This window comes from Ochotona princeps, chromosome 9 (assembly GCF_030435755.1).
Source record: "Ochotona princeps isolate mOchPri1 chromosome 9, mOchPri1.hap1, whole genome shotgun sequence".
NCBI classification, from domain to species: domain Eukaryota; kingdom Metazoa; phylum Chordata; class Mammalia; order Lagomorpha; family Ochotonidae; genus Ochotona; species Ochotona princeps.
In genome coordinates this window covers 22,759,643-22,779,340 of record NC_080840.1, presented here as the reverse complement: position 1 = coordinate 22,779,340, position 19,698 = coordinate 22,759,643, and the positions used below count along the sequence as shown (strand labels likewise).

General features: G+C 38.1%; 1 protein-coding gene across 1 annotated transcript in view; it reads right to left on the bottom strand.

Annotated features, from left to right (window-relative positions):
* CSMD3 (CUB and Sushi multiple domains 3) overlaps positions 1-19,698 on the bottom strand; it is an 878,998-nt gene that overhangs the window by 506,392 nt on the left and 352,908 nt on the right. Inside the window, exon 10 of the mRNA XM_058668892.1 lies at positions 10,854-10,978. Within this exon, the coding sequence (XP_058524875.1) occupies positions 10,854-10,978 (125 nt within the window). The remainder of the gene's footprint in view (positions 1-10,853; positions 10,979-19,698) is intronic.

The following is a 19,698-nucleotide window of genomic DNA, read 5'->3' as shown; positions in this document are numbered from 1 at the left end:
CTATAAGTTGAATTATAGATAAGTGACAGTAGACAACAGAACAAAGGGTTCAAAAAGTAATAAATATGCTGACGTGCTGGCACTTTTGACAACCATTTATTTCATGAAGACATATGTGATCATCTAATTTTCTCTTCAGAGTTATTGCCATTGTGCAAGTCTACATTTGTCTTGTCTTGTTTCCTTGGAATAAATGTGTTTTAGGTGGCTGAAAGGGACAGCAGGAGTGCAAATGAATCGCAGCTGGTTTAGTTCTGATCCCATTTCCTTTTTTCCAAAAAAATGCTTATCTCAAAAGTAAATCAGTGCCATTTCCAGATAATAATGCATGAGAAGTATGAAAATGAGGCCATCTTTGTCAATTAACATGCAAATTTACACTGCTTTCAATATCTGGATATGTTCAGTGAGAAGAGGAATTGGTAAACTGCCGCCTAAGCTTGGTGACCTAAACATGTCAAGCTTAGTGTCAAGCTTGCCACTCAGGATTGTTACAGGTAGAACTATCTGCATCAAGCAGTTTGTGAGTATTTTCTCAATTACAACAGGGAGAAAATTCTTACAAAAAGTGTTATTCCCAAGTTACTAGGGGAATCTTTTACACAGTTAACTCAAGAATTTACCATGAGGACAAATGTATTAATCGGGTCATTCTTTAGAGATTTTGATTTAACTGACGTGATGAACCCAGGAATAGGGCTTTATTTTAAAATCTCTGCATGCAGTGTTAACATTCAGCTAGGAAAGGGGACAACTGCTCAATGGAACCATCAGGATGTGACTGTACGTTCCAGAGACTAACTACTGATGATCTTCCCCATTTCTGTATTCACACTAATTTCTTCTTCAGCCACGTCCACTTTCATCACAGAACTGCTGAAATTTTTCCTATTCATACGTCATCTTGCCTATTTTAAAGTAAAATGAGATTGTGTGGTATGTAGAATGCATTTTCGACTAAGTATTGAAAGGGCACCCTGAAGAATGTCTAATTGTTCAGGTAGTTTTGTATTTTAAATAATTATCCCTTTTGTAACTAAAAAAGCATTTATAAATACATCATTATTAATTTCCATCAAGCAACTTATAAATTATATTTATCATCAAAATTTATCAATTGTTAGAGCACAGGAATATCTAAAAATCAAAATTATATAATACAATCTCAAACTATTGCTTTTAGAAAAAAATGATCACCAAGAAATATGTGTGGAAAACTTTCATACACATACCATCTGTCTATCTTATTTACCATATGCCACCCTATTAATTGCTAATATCATTATTATGCATCATTTCATTTGTATGTTACAATTATTCCTTGAAACTAAGAAACCATCAACAACAACTACAGAAAAACACCTGCTGTATGCATTTCTGCTTGATAAAGTTCAGCAGGTTCTGCTTTGCTCTTGGGCAAAATTTTCTAATTGCTTTTGCATAACAGAAAGCTTTCAAACAGGGTAATTTTCTCTTGTTGTCAAGGCTACAGGACCATCTTATAAAATTCTTAAAATTAACTGAATATTCTCACAACCTTTAATATGTTCTGGTTAATGAGAGTTATAACTTTTAGATATGACCTGCAATTACATAAAATGAACACCCATATTTTATTCATATATGGAGAAACGAATTGAAACACATTTGGATTCTCTCATAGCAATGGATGAATAAACCACACAGGCATCTTCCTTTTGGAAAAAGATGTAGCAGTTCTGTTAAAATGCAACATTTTAATACTGTTCATTGTTTTTGGTTAGGAAGCAAGTCTACTGTCCATGAAATGACCAGAGAACAGTGCAAAAATACATTAAATGTAAAATTTTGTATTAAAGACAGTAGATGCCTTGATTTAAAAGAAAGAGTTGATAAATGATAACTGAAATAGAAAACAATTTGTGGACAATGTAAAACTTGACCTAGACTTTGAAAGGTGGGAAAAATATGATTATTAAGTAAGGCATTTTGAGGACAGGTTGGATATGTATGAAAATTGAGGTGGTAATTTTGACAGTGTCAGGAAGACAAAGTAACTCTGGCAAGTTTAGAAAAGCAGAATTAGGTGTAGACACGATGGCTATATAGCAAGAGATAACAATTATCAACAATAGCAGAGCACCACAACCACTAACATAACACCATATCTATCTATTAAGTATTGTATCACATTTTGAGATGAATTCTAAGTGCTTTTACATGAATTCCTTCATTCCCCCAAAATTATTAACTCCCTACATTATGAGTATTGATAAATTATAATGCCATTTTCAGAGATAAAATCTGATCATCATAAGGAGAATAAGATCACAGAATACAGCTAGCATATGTGACCTCTAAGTTAATATTCTTGATTGATTTGGCTGAAGTACACTAAAAAGCTGAAAACCCACATGGAGTCTTCAAATGGTCTTGTGACAATACAAGTGAGATTTTAGTGGGATTATTACAACAACAAAATAATAATAAGTTAGAGTCCAAATGATAAGACATTATATAGTGTCAGTCTTAAAATTTCAGAACAGCCCAACAAAAACATTAAAATGTACAGAGACAATACATTACAATTCTACATCATCTTGATTCAACAACCTTTAATTTAATCAGCATTCACTACTTCATCCCCCATATAATGCTGATTCACACTGAACAGTTGTTGAAGACATTACCTCTATGTTTTGAATGACATGTAAATTCATTTGTCCATATCCAAAGCAATTTCCATGCTCTATCAAGTTCCTTCCTCTATTTCAATGTTTGGCAATCTCCAAACCTAAAAATTGCAAAGGATTTGCAAAGGATTTATTTTGTCTGCTCTACCTAATAGTCTATAATAGATGAGAGAGCTTTCATAAAGTTCTTGGAAAATTTCGTATTATGAAGAAAAATGTTCCTAAAATTTTTGCAACAAGATACATTTACATTTATGTTGTAAATCAATATAAAGCAATGACATTTTAGGGCCTTGCTGCACAGCATGTAAAGTTGCCACCTGCAGCATCCCGTATGAGCACCAAACTCCAGGCTGCTTCACTTCCACACCAGCTCTGTTTTAAAGCACTTGAGAAACTAGCAGATGTAGCCTCAAGTGCTTGTGTGGATGAAGTTGCAGGCTCCTGGCCTTGGTCTGCCCAGCCTCAACCACAGTTGTCATTTTGTGGAGGTAAACTATTAGATGGAAAATATCTCCCTGTCTCTTGCTCTTGCTCTGTGTGTGTGCAATGTAACTCTTCCTTTCAAATAAGTAAATAAATTTTTAAGTAAAATCAAAAGATACTGTATTTCTTACATAGTAATTAGCTAGCATAACTACTGAAGTTCATATGTGTTGGTTAATGAATTTTAGAAAGCAGTCAATCAATAAAAATGGAAATATTATATATACATATATACATGTATATACACTTATATAAATTACCAAATTTGAGTCTTGAATGGCTTACAAAATGTTCATTTTGGACCAACAACAATTGCTGCAACAACAGGTTTCTCTTGTTCATCCAAAATGAACATTTTGTAAGCCATTCAAGACTCAAATTTGCTAACTTATAAAGGTTCAAGTATTTACATTTCCAAAACAGGAATTTGTAGGAGGATATTGTGACCCTAGAAGGTCAGTGAGCACAGGATTACAGTTGGTTGGATAATATTTGGAGGAGAATAACCAAATGGCTACCTTTTGTATACCTTATTGGATATCATCTGCATATGTATATGAGAACACCTGGTGGAATATACAAGACAAAAGGAGTTCCAAACAAGCATTAATGGTTTTGTTGAGTAAGCTCAGCGCTTCCTCCCTTATCCTATATGACCCTCAGAGTATAAAGTCTGATGCTACTAATAAACTACGGCTTTTGACCATCAGTCAGGGTCCACGTGTGTTATTATCGGCTCCGTGCACCCAAGTCCATCGCTGTGGGACAGCGACAGGAATTATTATTTACCAAAATGTAAATTAGCAAATATTTCTTTTTATATCCAACTTAGGGAACAGGAATCATCATATCTTAATTTACATTATAATACACGTTAACATGTATTCCTAAATTGCTTTTTAAATGTTCATTCATAACTTGCTGTCTGTGTGAACTCTGGTTCCTTTAGAATCACCATTTCTTAACTGCTTAAATGTCCAATACATAGACAGCAATTATACTGATAGTCTCTCAAAGCTGTAGTGTACGGATACTGTTATTTGTTCTACTTTCTGGAAAAAAAAGCATATTTATCCTCTCAAAGCACCCATGAGACATGAGAACTATTCTTTGTGCAGACTCACACAGTGGACAGTCATTTTAAAACTTCAATTACCATTTCAGCATGCTTTTTCCATTGCTATTTGCAGCACCACAGCCAGAAATTTCCAGCAGCAAAATGTATTTTATAAGCCATATTCATAAGTGCATTGAATATAATGGAAAATAAATGTAAATATACATGAAAAATATCTGTAAAAATTTGAATTCAGATGAAATATCAATATGTGAATTTTGATAAGCATTTTTATGACGCCTAGATGACTACCAAAATTATTTCAACATGTATACACATAGATAATGACACTATTAACATATCTGAGAAAAACAATCACACATTAATACTCAAGAAATACTTCTTCGGAGCAAGTCAATACAGAGCTGCTCTTGTCCCACAGGATTAATCAAAAGCAACTAGATGTGTAAGCATAAATGTGATTTTTTTAATTGAAAATGACAGAATAAAAACAGAAGATGCTTTATAGTTTTAGCCTTAAAGAATTATTTTTCTTTCGGATTTGGGATTTTGTATCCATATTAATATTAATTTCTCTGAATAATTTCTCTGATTTGCTAACAAAATAATTTGCTACCAAAAATGCACACTTTTAATTTACCTAACTCTGAGGTAGGATGTTTACCGAATATAAATTTCAATGTATGTTCACTATGTTTTCCTTTAAAACTATACCTACATATTGAACGGAATGTATTACAAAACATTAGTTTCACAGAGATTAGCATTTTATTCATTTCCAGGACATTTATGGAAGTAAATATTTATGGCTGACATTGTGTTTTAGAGGGTAAAGTCCTTGTTTGTGAGGCTGGCATCCCATAGGGATACTGATTTGTGCCCTAATTGCTCTACTTCTGATGCAGTTTCACGCTACTGGCTTGGGAAAGCAATGAAGGACTACCCAAGTATTCAGGCATTCTACCCACATGGGAGAACCAAATGAAGCTCCTTGTTCCTAATTTCAGCCTGGCTCAGGCCTGGCCATTGGGATCGCTTGGGGGGGAAACCAGCATATGCAAGATTTTCAGATTCATTCTCTCTGTCTCTCATTTTATGTGATACATATATTATATGATTATATATATATAATATATATATATATATCTTGAAATAAACTATTTCCTATAATACATGTAAAACAACCTCTACTTTCCAAGAAAATAGCTCAAAAATACGAAAATATTTCTTTTCTGATTTCTTTTAGTTAAGATAATTATTTTATTTTGATGGTTCTTTTTACATAACTGATTAGGGTGCATAGATAGGGTGAAGGGCTACAGGAAGGTGGGTGATACCATTATTTCCACATTTTCCTTTTTTGCTTCCTGTATCTAGGGGAAGGTGCTGTGGCCCACTCTAGCATGGTTCACCTTGGCATTTGCCACTGGGTGCTGTAGCCTGGCCCAGCCGGGACCACCCTCAGTTCCAGCTCACACTGGGAAGGGGAGTAGAGTACAGTCTACTCCAGCCAAACTGGCCCCCAGTCCTGGCCCTCATGTGTACTGGCTTATGTTGTGACCTGACTTAGCCTGACCCACACTCCATTCTGGTACTTGGATTCACCATCAGGTGATATGAACTGGCCCAGCCTGGTTCACTCCCGACCTGAGCCAAATTTATGCTGGTGGGTACCATTACCTGGCCTGATCTTGGCTGCTCCCCATCGTGGTTTTTGCACTCACCTACAGGGATGCACAACCAGACAAGGTTCATATGTGGCTCAGCAGGGGCAGACACCTAGCCCAGCGCATCCTACACACACCCTAGTTCTCATGAGCACCAGTGGGTGCTGGAGTCTAGCCCAATCTGGCATCCAAGACCCAGTCCACACTTGTGCTGAAACACTGCAGCCATGTCCAGACCAGGTAGCAGCCTCCACTCTGGCCCTTGCACTAACCAGTGGCAATTATAACCCAGGCAGGGCGTCCCCTTTGCTCCCCAACCAGGCCTGTTCCCAGCCACAGATCTCGTGCATGCCAATGCTTACCCTGATCCAGCTTGGCATAGTCCCTCACCTGTCTTGGGTTTTGCCTTTGGATGCTGTAGCCTGGCCTGACCCAGCCTGCCCCTAGTCCCAATTCTTGCTGGCAGATGCTGAAACCTGGTCTTGCTCAGTCTGCTCCCATACTTGGCTCATGCAAACTGGTAGGTATGATAGCCTGAACTGTCACGATCTGTGCTCAAGCCTGATTTCTGCACTCACCAGTAGGCTAAGGCTTGCTCAGCCCTGCCCAGTCTGTCCCCTTCCAAAACCAATCCCCACATTTGCCAACAGATGGAGCTACCTTGCACAGCCTGCCTAATACCAAGGTCTGGACCACATGCTCACCAGCAGAAGTTATGACATACTAGGGAAGTTTCCCAAGCTCCGCCACTCAGCCCACTCCCAGACCCAGATCTCATGCATTCCAGTGGTTGCTAGGCCTTTACCCGGCATAGCCTGCCTCTCCATCTTGGCCTTTGTATAAGCTGGTGAATGTTGCAGCCTAGTCTGCCCCATACCTGTAGAATGCACATGCAGTTCCTGCAGCCTGGACTTGTCCAGACCATTCTCTGCCCCAGTAACCATGAGTGTTGACGGTTTCAAGGTCATACCTAGCTCAACCCATTACCACCCCAACTATTTTTTAAGAATTTATTTCTTTTTATTGCAAAGTCAGATATATTGAGAAGAAGAAGAGGAGGAGAGACAGAGAGGAAGATCTTCTGTCCAATGATTCACTCCCTAAGTGATCGTAATGGCCTGAACTGCGCCGATCCAAAGCCTGGAGCACTTCCAGGTCTCCCTTGTTGGTGCAGGGTCCCAAGACTTTGGGCCATCTTCTACTGCTTTCCCAGGCCACAAGCAGGGAGCTGGATGGGAAGTGGGGCTGCCGGAATTAGAACCAGCGCCCATATGGGATCCTGGTGTGTTCAAGTCGAGAACTTTAGCTGCTAGGCTACTTTCCCAGGCCCACCACCCCAACTCTTAAGCTAACCAGCAGGACTTGTATTTCCACAAAATTGGGCCCACATATCCTCCACAGAATCTACTCCCAGAGCTGGTTCTCTCACATGCTGGCCCACATATCCTCCACAGAATCTACTCCCAGAGCTGGTTCTCTCACATGCTGGTTAGTGTCATGGAACTGCCTAATATGACGCCTCCCCTGTTCTGACACTCAGTCACCTACTGGGATCTAACCTTGTTAGACAGGTCCCCAGTCCTAGCTTTCATGTGGGCAGGTGTGTGGTTGTCAGTAATGTTCCATGCTAACAACTCAGGACTCTCATGTGGGCTAGTGCATCAGTCTGACCCATATAGATCTTCCAGTCTCTCCCCTCCAAACCACTAGATCTCAGTCCCCTCACTTACCTGAAAGTACAGTGGCCTGTTCTTGGGAGTCTCTCACAATTCATTCCTCACCTACACATACAGTGGCCTTATTCATGCATGTCCCTAGGCAATAATTCCACACCCCCAATACCCCAGACCTCATCCCATTCATTCACCCAGCACTAGCCAAGATGGCACCGGCTGCTTTTAAGCAGCCAGATTAGGTTATGCCCACCATCCCCGCCCCCAGGAGACAAAAACAGCCAGTGGAGTAGAAAATCCTTTTTGTATGCCCAGCCCCATAATTTCTTCACTATATTTTTAATAGGTCAAAAACATTTTGTGTATAAACTGATCAGGTTTTGTATAATATTTGAATATGTAAACTGTTTAGATTATTTACATACTTATATAATTATAAATCTAGGATCATATAACAATTTTACCTTATTTTCTCACTATCCACATTTTATCACCCATTTATTTTAACCATTATTGCAGCACATGATATTTTGCATGATATTTTGTTAGTCCTATACATGCTAAAAAAAAATAAGTAAGCATCTATATGCGACAGAAAAGATTACTTCAATTTGTAAATTTGCTCTTATTCTGAGTTGCCAGAGATAATTGAGTACAGGATATATGCTACTTTTAGTTCCCTTCATCTTCTCTTTTCTGTTTAATACTCTGAAATTAAGCTTTTACCCTGTGTTCTGTGAAGCATTTTTAAGGGATCTGCCATTCTTCAGACATTGAGTTTTATTCCTCAGGCTTTAAACTCATAAAATGTGGAAACCAGAGATTCCATTAATGCATTTGAAAGCATTAACAAGATAAAGTGTCTGCATTGGTTAGCACAGTAACTATCACCTAATAACAGTTTAAAAATGGTAGCAATGATGATAATGTCATAAATGTGAATGTTCTCCCACTTAACTCCATTTTTCAGATTTTTCATTTTTATTGTAGGCAAAATAAATTTTATTCTTATATACTTGAGCATTTTTTTTTAATCTGTCACTTTCTTTTGTTTCCAGCAGGTTAGGACATAATTTGTCATTTTCCTTTTGCAGGGACTCTGAGATCTGCCCCTCTATATTCCCTTGACATCACACTCATTCTCTGTGACAGAAAACTACAGGTTTTAGTGATTCAGTGAAAATGTTTGTTGAGAGAAAAAAAAAAAGCTAAAGGAATCTAGAATACAACAACACTGAAAACTACATAAATGTGATTGTTGGGAGAATGGAAAAATGTAAGGAAGATGAAAGAAGAACTAAAAACAAGTTTGGGAAGAAAGGATGGAAGGAAAGAAAAAGAACAGAAAGAATGACCACTGAAATAACAAGTAAGCAGTCAGGCATGCCAGCAGGTCAGGGCAAAACGTTTATTTTCTGATCCACTTTTACAAAATTTAGAGAGTCATTTAATTCACATGTTAATATGTTACTAGAAGGAAGATGGTGGGAGCAGGAAGGTAGGACAAAGGATGGGGCAGGAAGAGCTGTTTTTATGCTTAGTAGTCAAACCTAAAGAGGAAATGGAATGGATCATGTGGCAAACACACAGAAGGTAGAAAAGAGTGCAACAATACAGAAGCCAAGGAAGATATAATAGTCCTGCATTATCATTAGTCATGTCTCATCTCAGTGGCACGGTGTTTAAGTTTAAATTTTAAAAGAAACTTTTATTTATACTGGCAAATTATAAAGTTCTTGCTTATAATTATTAAGTCTGGCCTAAAAAAAAACCAGGATTCTGAAAAATCTTGGTGATTAACCTAATCTAATAATACTGATTTAAATGTTTTCTAATACCTGAAGATGATGGTATTGATACTGTGATCACTGTGCCATATAAGAATATGTCCTTTTTGGGCCCTGCATGGAAGCCTAGTGGGTAATGTCCTCACCTAGCATGCACCAGGATCGCAAATGTGTGCCGGTGCATGTCCTGGCTGCTCTACTTCCCATCCAGCTCCCTGCATGTGGCCTGGGAAAGCACTGAATGAAGACTTTAAACCATGGGGCCATTCATGTGTGTGAGAAACCCAGAAGAAGCTCCTGGCTTCAAAGCAGTTCAACTCTGGCCATTGCAGCTAATTGCGGAGGAGCTAGCAGACCGAAGTTCTTTCTCTCTCTCCTTCTCTCTGTAAAATCTGACTTTAAAATCTAAATTGTTGATGGAAATTAAATATTAAATCAGATAAAACAAATAGTTTAAGGCAGTGAACTGTTTAACTAAACTGATTCTTTCATTCTTTCTTCTCTCTCCAAGGTAGATTTACATAATTTCATTTCCCATTCACAAATGTTTCTCTGTTAAAATTGTCCTAATTCAATTTAGTTTTCTATCCAGCTTTTGTATTACATACAAATATACATATATTAATATGTGTATAATTAGTAACATCAAGTATAATGGATAACTTTACCAACAGATACCAATAGATAATTTTACTGATCTCTTCAGAGCCAAAATTGAATAATGTAAAATTACGCTTTAGAAAGATAAGTATAGTCTACGGCCATACCACCTTGAACAAGCCCGATCTCATCTGATCTCAGAAAGGCATGTATATTGTGCTTCTAATGACAATACCTAAAACACTACATATGCACACATATGTAAAAGACACTTCAAAATGGTGGTGGAATTGAATTAAAGATAAGCTTATTTCAGTGCACAAAAAAAATACGTAGTAGCTACCAATAAAGAAAGTTCATAGAAAATGCATACTATGAAAACACTTTACATGGATCTGCAATTACTGGTACAAATAAAGCCAGAAAACTCCTCAGTTTATCTCCATTTAAATCAACTCATTGTAAACAGGCTCTATCTCCACTATACCACCATTATTATAATTGGAAATAAAAGCAATAAAAACGTCAGAACATGTAAGTGGAGGTATAATCATGGTTAAAAACATTCATTATCAATGTTTTAATTACATTAAGAAAACAACTGTGTTCTTTAAAATCTCAGTAAAGTGCAGAGTGTCTTCAATTATATTTTTTCTATTTCAGTCTATGTTATCACTACTGAACTGGTAATTCATTAGAAATCTGTGACACTACATCACAAATCACTAATTGTTAATAAATCTAATTAAAATGTAAGCTAAATGTTTTCTTAACATAAAGACTACAATCAACTCCAAGATTTAATTGCAATTTTTACTCAATAAAACAAACCCCAAACTATTAAAATAATGCTTATGTAATGTAATTTTTATTTTAAAATTTCTCATTACCTTTACATACAGGCCTGTGGTCACTCCAAGCAGCAAAAACTTCAGCTATCCGTTGGCATGTGATGCTCTTTGCACCCTGTAGAACATAATCTTCATCGCAAGAGAACTGTACAGTTGATCCAAGGCTAAAAGTGAGCAAAGGAATATAACATAGGATTAGAAAGACAAAATGAGCCAGGCTGCATTTCTTAGGGTAATGTATGATGATTGTTTTAAGGAATAAAAACCACATGAAAAAGCAAACCAAAGGGCCCGGCGGTGTGGCCTAGAGGCTAAAGTCCTCGCCTTGAAAGCCCCAGGATCCCATATGGGTGCTGGTTCTAACCCCAGCAGCTCCACTTCCCATCCAGCTCCCTGCCTGTGGCCTGGGAAAGCAGTTGAGGACTGCCCAAGGCTTTGGGACCCTGCACCTGCGTGGGAGACCCGGAAGAGTTTCCTGGTTCCCGGCTTTGGATTGGCGCGCACCGGCCCGTTGTGGCTCACTTGGGGAGTGAATCATTGGATGGAAGATCTTCCTCTCTGTCTCTCCTCCTGTCTGTATATCCGGATTTCCAATAATAATAAAATCTTAAAAAAAAAAGAAAAAAAAAGAAAAAGCAAACAAAAAATACGACTGTCCACATAGAAGTTATTCTGCATGAGGTAAGAATCTACATCTCTTCTTACTCTCACAATACTATTACCCAAATGACCTCAATACAGCTGATTTAATAAATGAAAAAAATCAAGTGAATCTCTAACTTCATCTAAATCAGTGATTACAGAAATGCATAATTTTAATCAGAAAAACATCAGGTTATTTTTGTCCAAGTGAGTTTTGGAGTAGGGAATTTTTATTACACAATGTTTATGCACTAACAATTACACAAATTGTTTACACATACTACAGAAACTTTGAAAATGTGTGTTAAAAGAGGTACAATGTTGACTTTCTTTTTGGAAACAGATGCAAATCCATCTGTTCATTCCAATTCACTATCCCTTCTTTTTTTTTTTTTTAAAGATTTTATTATTATTGGAAAGCCGGATATACAGAGAGGAGGAGAGACAGAGAGGAAGATCTTCCATCCAATCATTCACTCCCCAAGTGAGCCGCAATAGGCAGGTGCCGCGCCTATCCAAAGCCGGGACCAGGAACTTCTTCTGGGTCTCCCACACGGGTGCAGGGTCCCAAAGCTTTGGGCCGAGCTGGATGGGAAGTGGAGCTGCCGGGATTAGAACCAGCGCCCATATGGGATCCTGGGGCTTTCAAGGCGAGGACTTTAGCCTCTAGGCCACGCCGCCGAGCCCCCCCTTCTTTTTTTTTAAGCATAGAAATTTATTGCTATTTCGCAACCTGATTTTGGTTTCTGCCCTTACCAGTTTCAAAGTACATATTATTTCTACTATTAGTCTGTCACTCTGTCTCTCTCTTTGTCTCTGTCTCTCTCAGGTATTTAACCACTAATTTTAAGCTGGTAGTAAAAGTGATAACATCAACTCAGGCCTGGCTGCATGGTCTAGCAGCTAAAGTTCTCGCCTTCAACGCCCCAGGATCCCATATGGGTGCCGGTTCTAATCCCGGCAGCTCCACTTCCCATCCAGCTCCCTGCTTGTGGCCTGGGAAAGCAGTTGAGGATGGCCCAAAGCCTTGGGAGACCCACATGGGAGACCCAGAAGAAGTTCCTGGTTCCCGGCTTCGGATTGGTACAGCACCAGCCATTGCGCTCACTTGGGGAATGAATCATCGGATGGAAGATCTTCCTCTCTGTCTCTCCTCCTCTCTGTATATCTGACTTTGTAACAAAATGAATGTTTAAAAGAAAGTGATAACATTAACTCACTTAATTGTGAGTTACAAAAACTATTGCAAATAATACTACCACCTCGTTCTCAAAATACATAGCTAATGATACTATTGCTAAGATTTATTTTGCACAAAGTAGGATAATAAGTAAATACCATGGTATTGATTCTCAGATTTATTTATTTGAAAGTCAAAGTGGGAGAGAATCAAGATGGCGGAATAGGGTAAGGACACATTTAAACAGACGGAAAAACATTTAACCAGGATGAAGCAGAGAGGACATATTTCAGGTAATAGGAAAGGACAGAACACAGCAGAGGGGTACCTGGAGACTGACAGACACAGAAAGCAGCGGACACAACAGTGTGGTGTTGCAGAGACTGATATTCCAGCACGGCAATCTGAACTCCACAGCAGCCGGAACTCCACCAGCAACCAGGTGGGAAGGGACTTTCACTGGGAGCTTGGGTGGTGAACCCAGACAAAGAACTGTCCGTTCTGCTGGTCCGTTTGATTTGACCAGGAGCAGACACAGAGCGGCAGATCTCAGACGGGCAGTGCAAGAACAGAGTGGATTTCACAGCCCAGTCAGCCCCTGAGAGCTGAATTGGGCGCCATTTTGCGTAAGGAGGAAAGGGCTAGGGAGAGGACTGAGCATGCGCTGAGCTGGGGGTGAACTCATTTCTGTCTGTGTATTGTAACAATGTGGCATTCTAGGGTTTCCACTCAGGGCAGGTCTGGGATAGCCCTCGGATCTGACGGCCAGCAAATCAAGAACATTAGTGGTCGTATATCAGGTGCCATTTTGGGCACTGTGGCAATAGCTTTGGGACTGCAGGGGACAACAGTGAACTGCGTATGTGCTGATCTCGCGAGAACTTGCTGAGGTCCATGATTGCACTGATCCCGCATGAAAATAATACTTACTGTGGCATCGTACGGGTCAAAATAGATCCGTGTGGCACCCAGACCTAATGTCCAAAAGGTTCCAGCAAGATCAGCGCCACCAACAACCTAATTATATAGGACACCTGGTGTCTCTCTAATCCTGGGACCTGCTCCTACCTGAAGTGGGAGAAAGGTTGCAGAGACAACAGTGCAGCCTCACCACGGTATCACAGGAGGTGGAGAGTGGTGAGCCAAGAGCTGGGGCTGTGGAGACCATGGTGGAAATCTGACATAAGAACCCAGACCTGGAACTCACTGGAGGTTGTGGCACAAGTGGCTGCAAGCAAAGATTTGTGTACCAACCGCAATAAGTAAAATCGCATTGTAGACCTGTGGGTGACACAGCTTAGAAACCTACACCAAGGAGAAGACTCTGCTAATCAGAAGCACAAGGATCAAGAGCAAAAGAAGAGACAAAGGCACAATGAATATTGCCAAAAACTCTCCTGCAAGGGAGCAAAACCCTATGCCAATCTCAGAGTTAACTGAGGAAGACATCGAGAAAATGGGGCACACAGAATCCATTAGACTCATTTTAAAGATTCTGATCAACAACGAGAAGCTGATGCAAGAGTTCAAAGAATTTAAGGAAGCAATAAAGCAAATCAAGGCTGATAGTTCAGAAATTAAGAACACAGTAGATCAAATTAAGAGTACAATGGAGAGTCTCCAAAATAGAATGAAGAAAGCAGAAGAAAGAATCTCAGAATTGGAAGGTATTTCCTGTCACCAGGGGGAAGCAAACAAAAAGCTGGAAGCAGAGCTGGATCAGGCCAAAAAAAGCATTCAAGAATTGAAAGACACTATTAAGAGGCCTAATATAAGAGTTATGGGAGTCCCAGAAGGTGCAGAAAGAGAAGCTGAGTTTGCAAATGTATTTAATGAAATAATAAAGGAAAATTTCCCTAATCTAGAGGAAGAATTGGGAAACAATTTCCAGGAGGGGCACAGAACTCCCAACAGGCTTGACCAAAAGCGATCTTCACCACGACATATTATCATCAAGCTCTCTTCAATTGAACATAAGGAAAAGATCCTTAAATGTGCATGTGAAAAAAAATCAATTGACATATAAAGGAATGCAAATTAGACTCACAGGAGATCTCTCACAGGAAACTCTACAGGCAAGAAGAGAATGGCGTGACATATTCTAGATTCTAAAAGAAAAAAATTTTCGGCCCAGGATAACATATCCAGCAAAGCTTTCTTTCGTCTTTGAAAATGAAATAAAACTCTTCCACAGTAAAGAAAAGCTAAAAGAATTTGCCTCTTCCAAACCTGCCCTACAAATGATACTTCAAGATGTTCTCTTGACAGAAAAGAGGAATAGCACCTACCAAAACCAAAGGCAAATGGGAAGAACATCCCAGTAAAATGACAACAGGAGACTAAACCATTGAACAACCCATTCCTAAAATGACAGGAGCAACGTAACACCCATGTATATTAAACTCTGAATGTAAATGGCTTAAGCTTAATCAAACGTCATAGATTAGTACACTGGCTTAAAAAACAAAACCCATCTGTTTATTGTCTGGAGGAGACACACTTCAACAAAGATTAGCGGAAACTATATCACATGGGTTTTGTTATTCTCTGTTAGTTTCATCTCTTCAAAACACTTCCTTCTGATTAAATCATTCAATGACTCGTATATCATACAGTAGCATTAATTTCTTCAAGAAGGTTCTTGATTTTCATTTCTTCAGCTACACATTAGTCATTTAATAGCATGTTATTTAACTTCTTGGTGTTGTTAATTTCTTTTTTCTTCCTGTTGTTGATTTTGTTTTGTGGCTCTTCATTTAAGGGGATGTATAGTAGCTGTGTAATGGAGATTGTCATATCTAGTAAAATGTCATTTAACTTCATGGCATTGTAACTTTCAATTTGTTGATTTTGTATTATGACTTTTCAGTTAAGGGGATGTACAGTAGTTGTGTAATGGAGACTGTCATATCTAGTAACATGTCATTTAACTTCATGGCATTGTAAATTTCCTCTTCTCTTTCTATTGTTGATTTTGAATCATGACTTTTCATTTAAGGGGATGTACAGTAGCTGTGAAATGGAGACTAACATTCAGATGTGAGGATGTAGTGTGGTATGCATTTCTGCTTCCAGACAAAGAATGAAACTGTTTACTATATCTTAACAATAGGATTCTGGACTCTCTGCCATTGTCTAGGCCCGCAATGATGGACATATGACTGAGTATGAAGAACTATATGTTAGTAATGATATAGAGAAACGGGGGGGAGGGAACTGGGGAGGGGATAAGGGAATATGAAACTGTACTATAAAATAATAAAGATAATAATAAAATGTATAGAAAAATAAAAAAATTAAAAAAAAAGAAAATAAAGGCAGTTAAGAATCAGAAAAAAAAAAAAAAAAATCAAAGTGCCTGTGTGAGAGAGAGAAAGAAACACCCATTCTCTCACCCAGCTTACTTACTCCCAAATGCTGACCTCAGCCTGAAGCCAGGAGCCAGGAATTTAACATGGGTCTGCCCCATGGTAGGAGCCCAAACAGTTGGCCAATATCTGTTGCTTCTCTGACTTACTATTAGGAAACTGAATGCAAAGTGGAAGTAGGATTATATGGCAGAGATTCTGAATGGGATACAGGTATTCCAGGGGACTTAACCCACTATGCCATAACACTTGCCCTGACACCATAGTCTTACTCTGTACTGTTAATTTGAACTCCCCTACAAAATTAATTTCATCCCTTTGTATTGACAATGTCAACAGAATAAAGGTATGCAGAATGAAAGGATAAACCAATTAATTATTCACACACCAATGTAACTTACAGTATCTACTAGAAAGTTGCACTGTTGTTATGTTCACTCTAGAAATTGGCCATAAGCATCTATGTAGAAAGCTGAAAATTATGTGCTAATTTAATATTTAAACCAAGTACTACCTCAACAAATTTAAACTTTCTTCTAAATAGTAAATATGATGAAACCTCAAGTAATTCAGTTTACTTCAGCTTATAATCACTGAGAATGTCTTTTTTACAGTATATTTCATACACATCTATAAAATATGACACAATTTGTTGAAAGTTCCATTCCAAAAGAGACAATCTCAAAAGCAGTGTACAGGGTGATAAAAAATTAAAAAATAAAAATGGAATGTTAATTTATTTCTCCATCATTCTACTTAATTCAAATTTTTGTATTTTTTAATTTAAGATCTTGGTATCTACCCAGTTAGAACAAAAGTTTTCAGAGATTCTGATATTTTGATTAAAGTTAAGTTTGAAAGTTATTAGGCCAACTAATATTAATCATTTTCCTATTTATTTTTTGTTTCTGAAGGCATAGAGTTAAAAGCTAACTAAGCTCAAACAAGAGCCATCAAATGTTTATCTGCGGCCCAAACCTTTGTTATTATGTACATTTCCTGCTGCATTCTGTTTTGTTTACCTATTTTATCCAACACTTGCAGAGTCAAACTCTGTGCTTTGATTAAGCATTCTTAAATGTAATTTCAGTCCTAGATAGGCATGGCAATTTTATGTTAAGTTGAGTACAGAACCCTAACTGTATTGTTAAGTTTGAAAAGAACAAACATTGGGACAATGATAGTATTTAAAATATTGGTAATAGAGCTTTCTATGTATTTTTTTTTAAAAAAAAGATTTATTCATTTTTATTGGAAAGTCAAATATACAGAGAGGAGGAAAGTCAGCAATGAAGATCCTCCATCCGCTGATTCATTCCCCAAGCAGCTGCAACAGCCGGAGCTGTGCCTATACGAAGCCAGGAGCCAGGAAGCTCCTCCAAGTCTTCCATGCGGATGCAGGGTACCAAAGCTTTGGGTCATTCTCGACTGCTTTCCCAGGTCACAAGCAAGAAGCTGAATTGGAAGCATGACTGCTGGGGTTAGAACCTGCATTCATATGGGATCCCAGCGGGTGCATAGCAAGAACTTTAGCTGCTAGGCTATTGCACCAGGCCCCTCAAAGATCAGTATTAAAAAGGGTACAACATTAGCCAGAAAAGTTGCAAACACACTTCAGATAAAATGTAACAGAAAAAACTTTTCCCTATTATACAATTATGTTGTGAGACAAAATGTTTAACTGAAAATAATATGCTTTCCATATAATATTAATAGGCATGATAAACTTGGTATTATCATTACTCCTATAATCACTAAAATCAGAGCGGCTCATTGTAATACAGGTTAGGGGGCTAATTATATTTGCACAATCTTAAAAATTGAAATTTAAAATAAAATTGTTTGAAAATAGAACTATGCAAAAGTTTAATCAGTGTTTAGATTGCTTTGTTTTTTACTAGTTCAGTGCGACTTTTAAAATTACTTTTATTATTTTAAAATTTTATTTATAATGCAAACAGACACAGAGGCAGAGATGTTATATAGAAAGGTTCACTAACAAGGGCCAATAGCTTCCAGTCCTGGATCAGGTTAATGCCAGGAACCTTGAACTCAGTCCCTGAACTCCCTCTTCCTCTGCTCCTCCACTCTTGTCCCTAATCTGCTGGAACAAAAGACCTCCCAGGTGCCTCACTGTGTCCAGTAATTTTGGCTAACTGTGGCAAACTTATCTCAAAAAAGAGTTTAGTTGAGTGAAGGGACTAACAGAGCTGGTACTTGAACACTGGCAAGCTAAAGTACAATGGAGGTTTCCAGGCAGCCTGTTAACCACTGTAGCAAAGAACAAAAACCAGGCACTCAGAATAGGATGTGGGCATTCCAACTGGTTCCTTAACTTTTGTGCCAAATGTGTAAAGGGTAAAGCTTTGAAGTTTTTACGTGGGCATATGTATATCTTGTATAAACAAGTCATTAAACATGGCATTTAACATATCCTTGGCATGTTAACGCTTGCTGTAACAAATACTCTTCCACTTACTCTTCTCTAGTTCCCCAGATTTCCAATAGAAAAAAAGTGAATTAATTCAAGAAACAATTCTGTCTTTAAAAGTTTTCAAAAATTAATTAATTAGGGTGTCAGGATGGCCGAGTGGTCTAAGGCGCCAGACTCAAAAATTAGTTAACTATTAACTTTTAATACTTTCAATAATCCATTAAATGTAAGAAAAATGAAGTCTCAAATAACCACAAATTTATGCTTAAGAAGATTATGACACATGAATAACCCAACTGAAGCTGAGATTTCAATAATTTATGTCAATTCCACCTCAGAGTAACAAAATATTCTAAACACACAAATGAGCTAGACTTTGCAATACATGATGTTATAAGTTAGCCAAAGCAATCAAATTTTTAATCCTTGAGCAAATTTTTAAAAGAATATTGAAATATTTGAGTAGGGCATTATGATTTACAAAGCACTTATGGGTATAAAATCACATTTGATCTATCCCTGTAGTTATTAATAGTCAATGTTTATTCTCTCAACAAAGATATAAAAATATTCAAAAATAACTCACAAGGCATTTGATGAGAGATACTGCACAAAGATAGATGCAAAAAGTAACTAATATGCTTGTGCTGCGGGCAATTTTTTTTTTTAAGTAACAGTGCGACTTGATGAAAGAAGAGCAGGAAAAGACTATATCTGCAATCTTAAGGTCATAGACCGCTGGTGCCAGAGACCGAGGCCAAACTGTGGGCAATGGTCTGTGAGTTGGCCAAGGTCCAAGAGTAACACTGAGGCCTGCAGGTAAGGGTACACTGTTGGGCAACATTCAAGGGCACAAGAGTTGAGAAACTCCCATACTGGCTTTTGTACTTGCATCACACTGCTGCATCCTGATCATCAGACACTGGCTGTTTAATAGCAATAGGGGATACAACTATTTATCAACGCTTGTGATACATCAACTCCTGCAATTTGGTTCCCCAAGTAGTTCAATAAAAGATTGAGGCAGCGAGCCATCTAGATCAACCTCTGTCTTCAGAGCAGGGGGCATCCCTCTGGCCACGCTCTTTCATTGTCTCTATCTTGTGTCTGTCTCATTTCCTATATTCTCAATTGCATGTTGCTCCCTATACAACTCTGCTCAAGCTGCTGAGGTCAGTGGTCGTTTGTGATCTGCCCGATATTATACGGAACGGAAAAATCAGTTCTGTTTTACAGACAATCCAAATAAAACTAGCTACT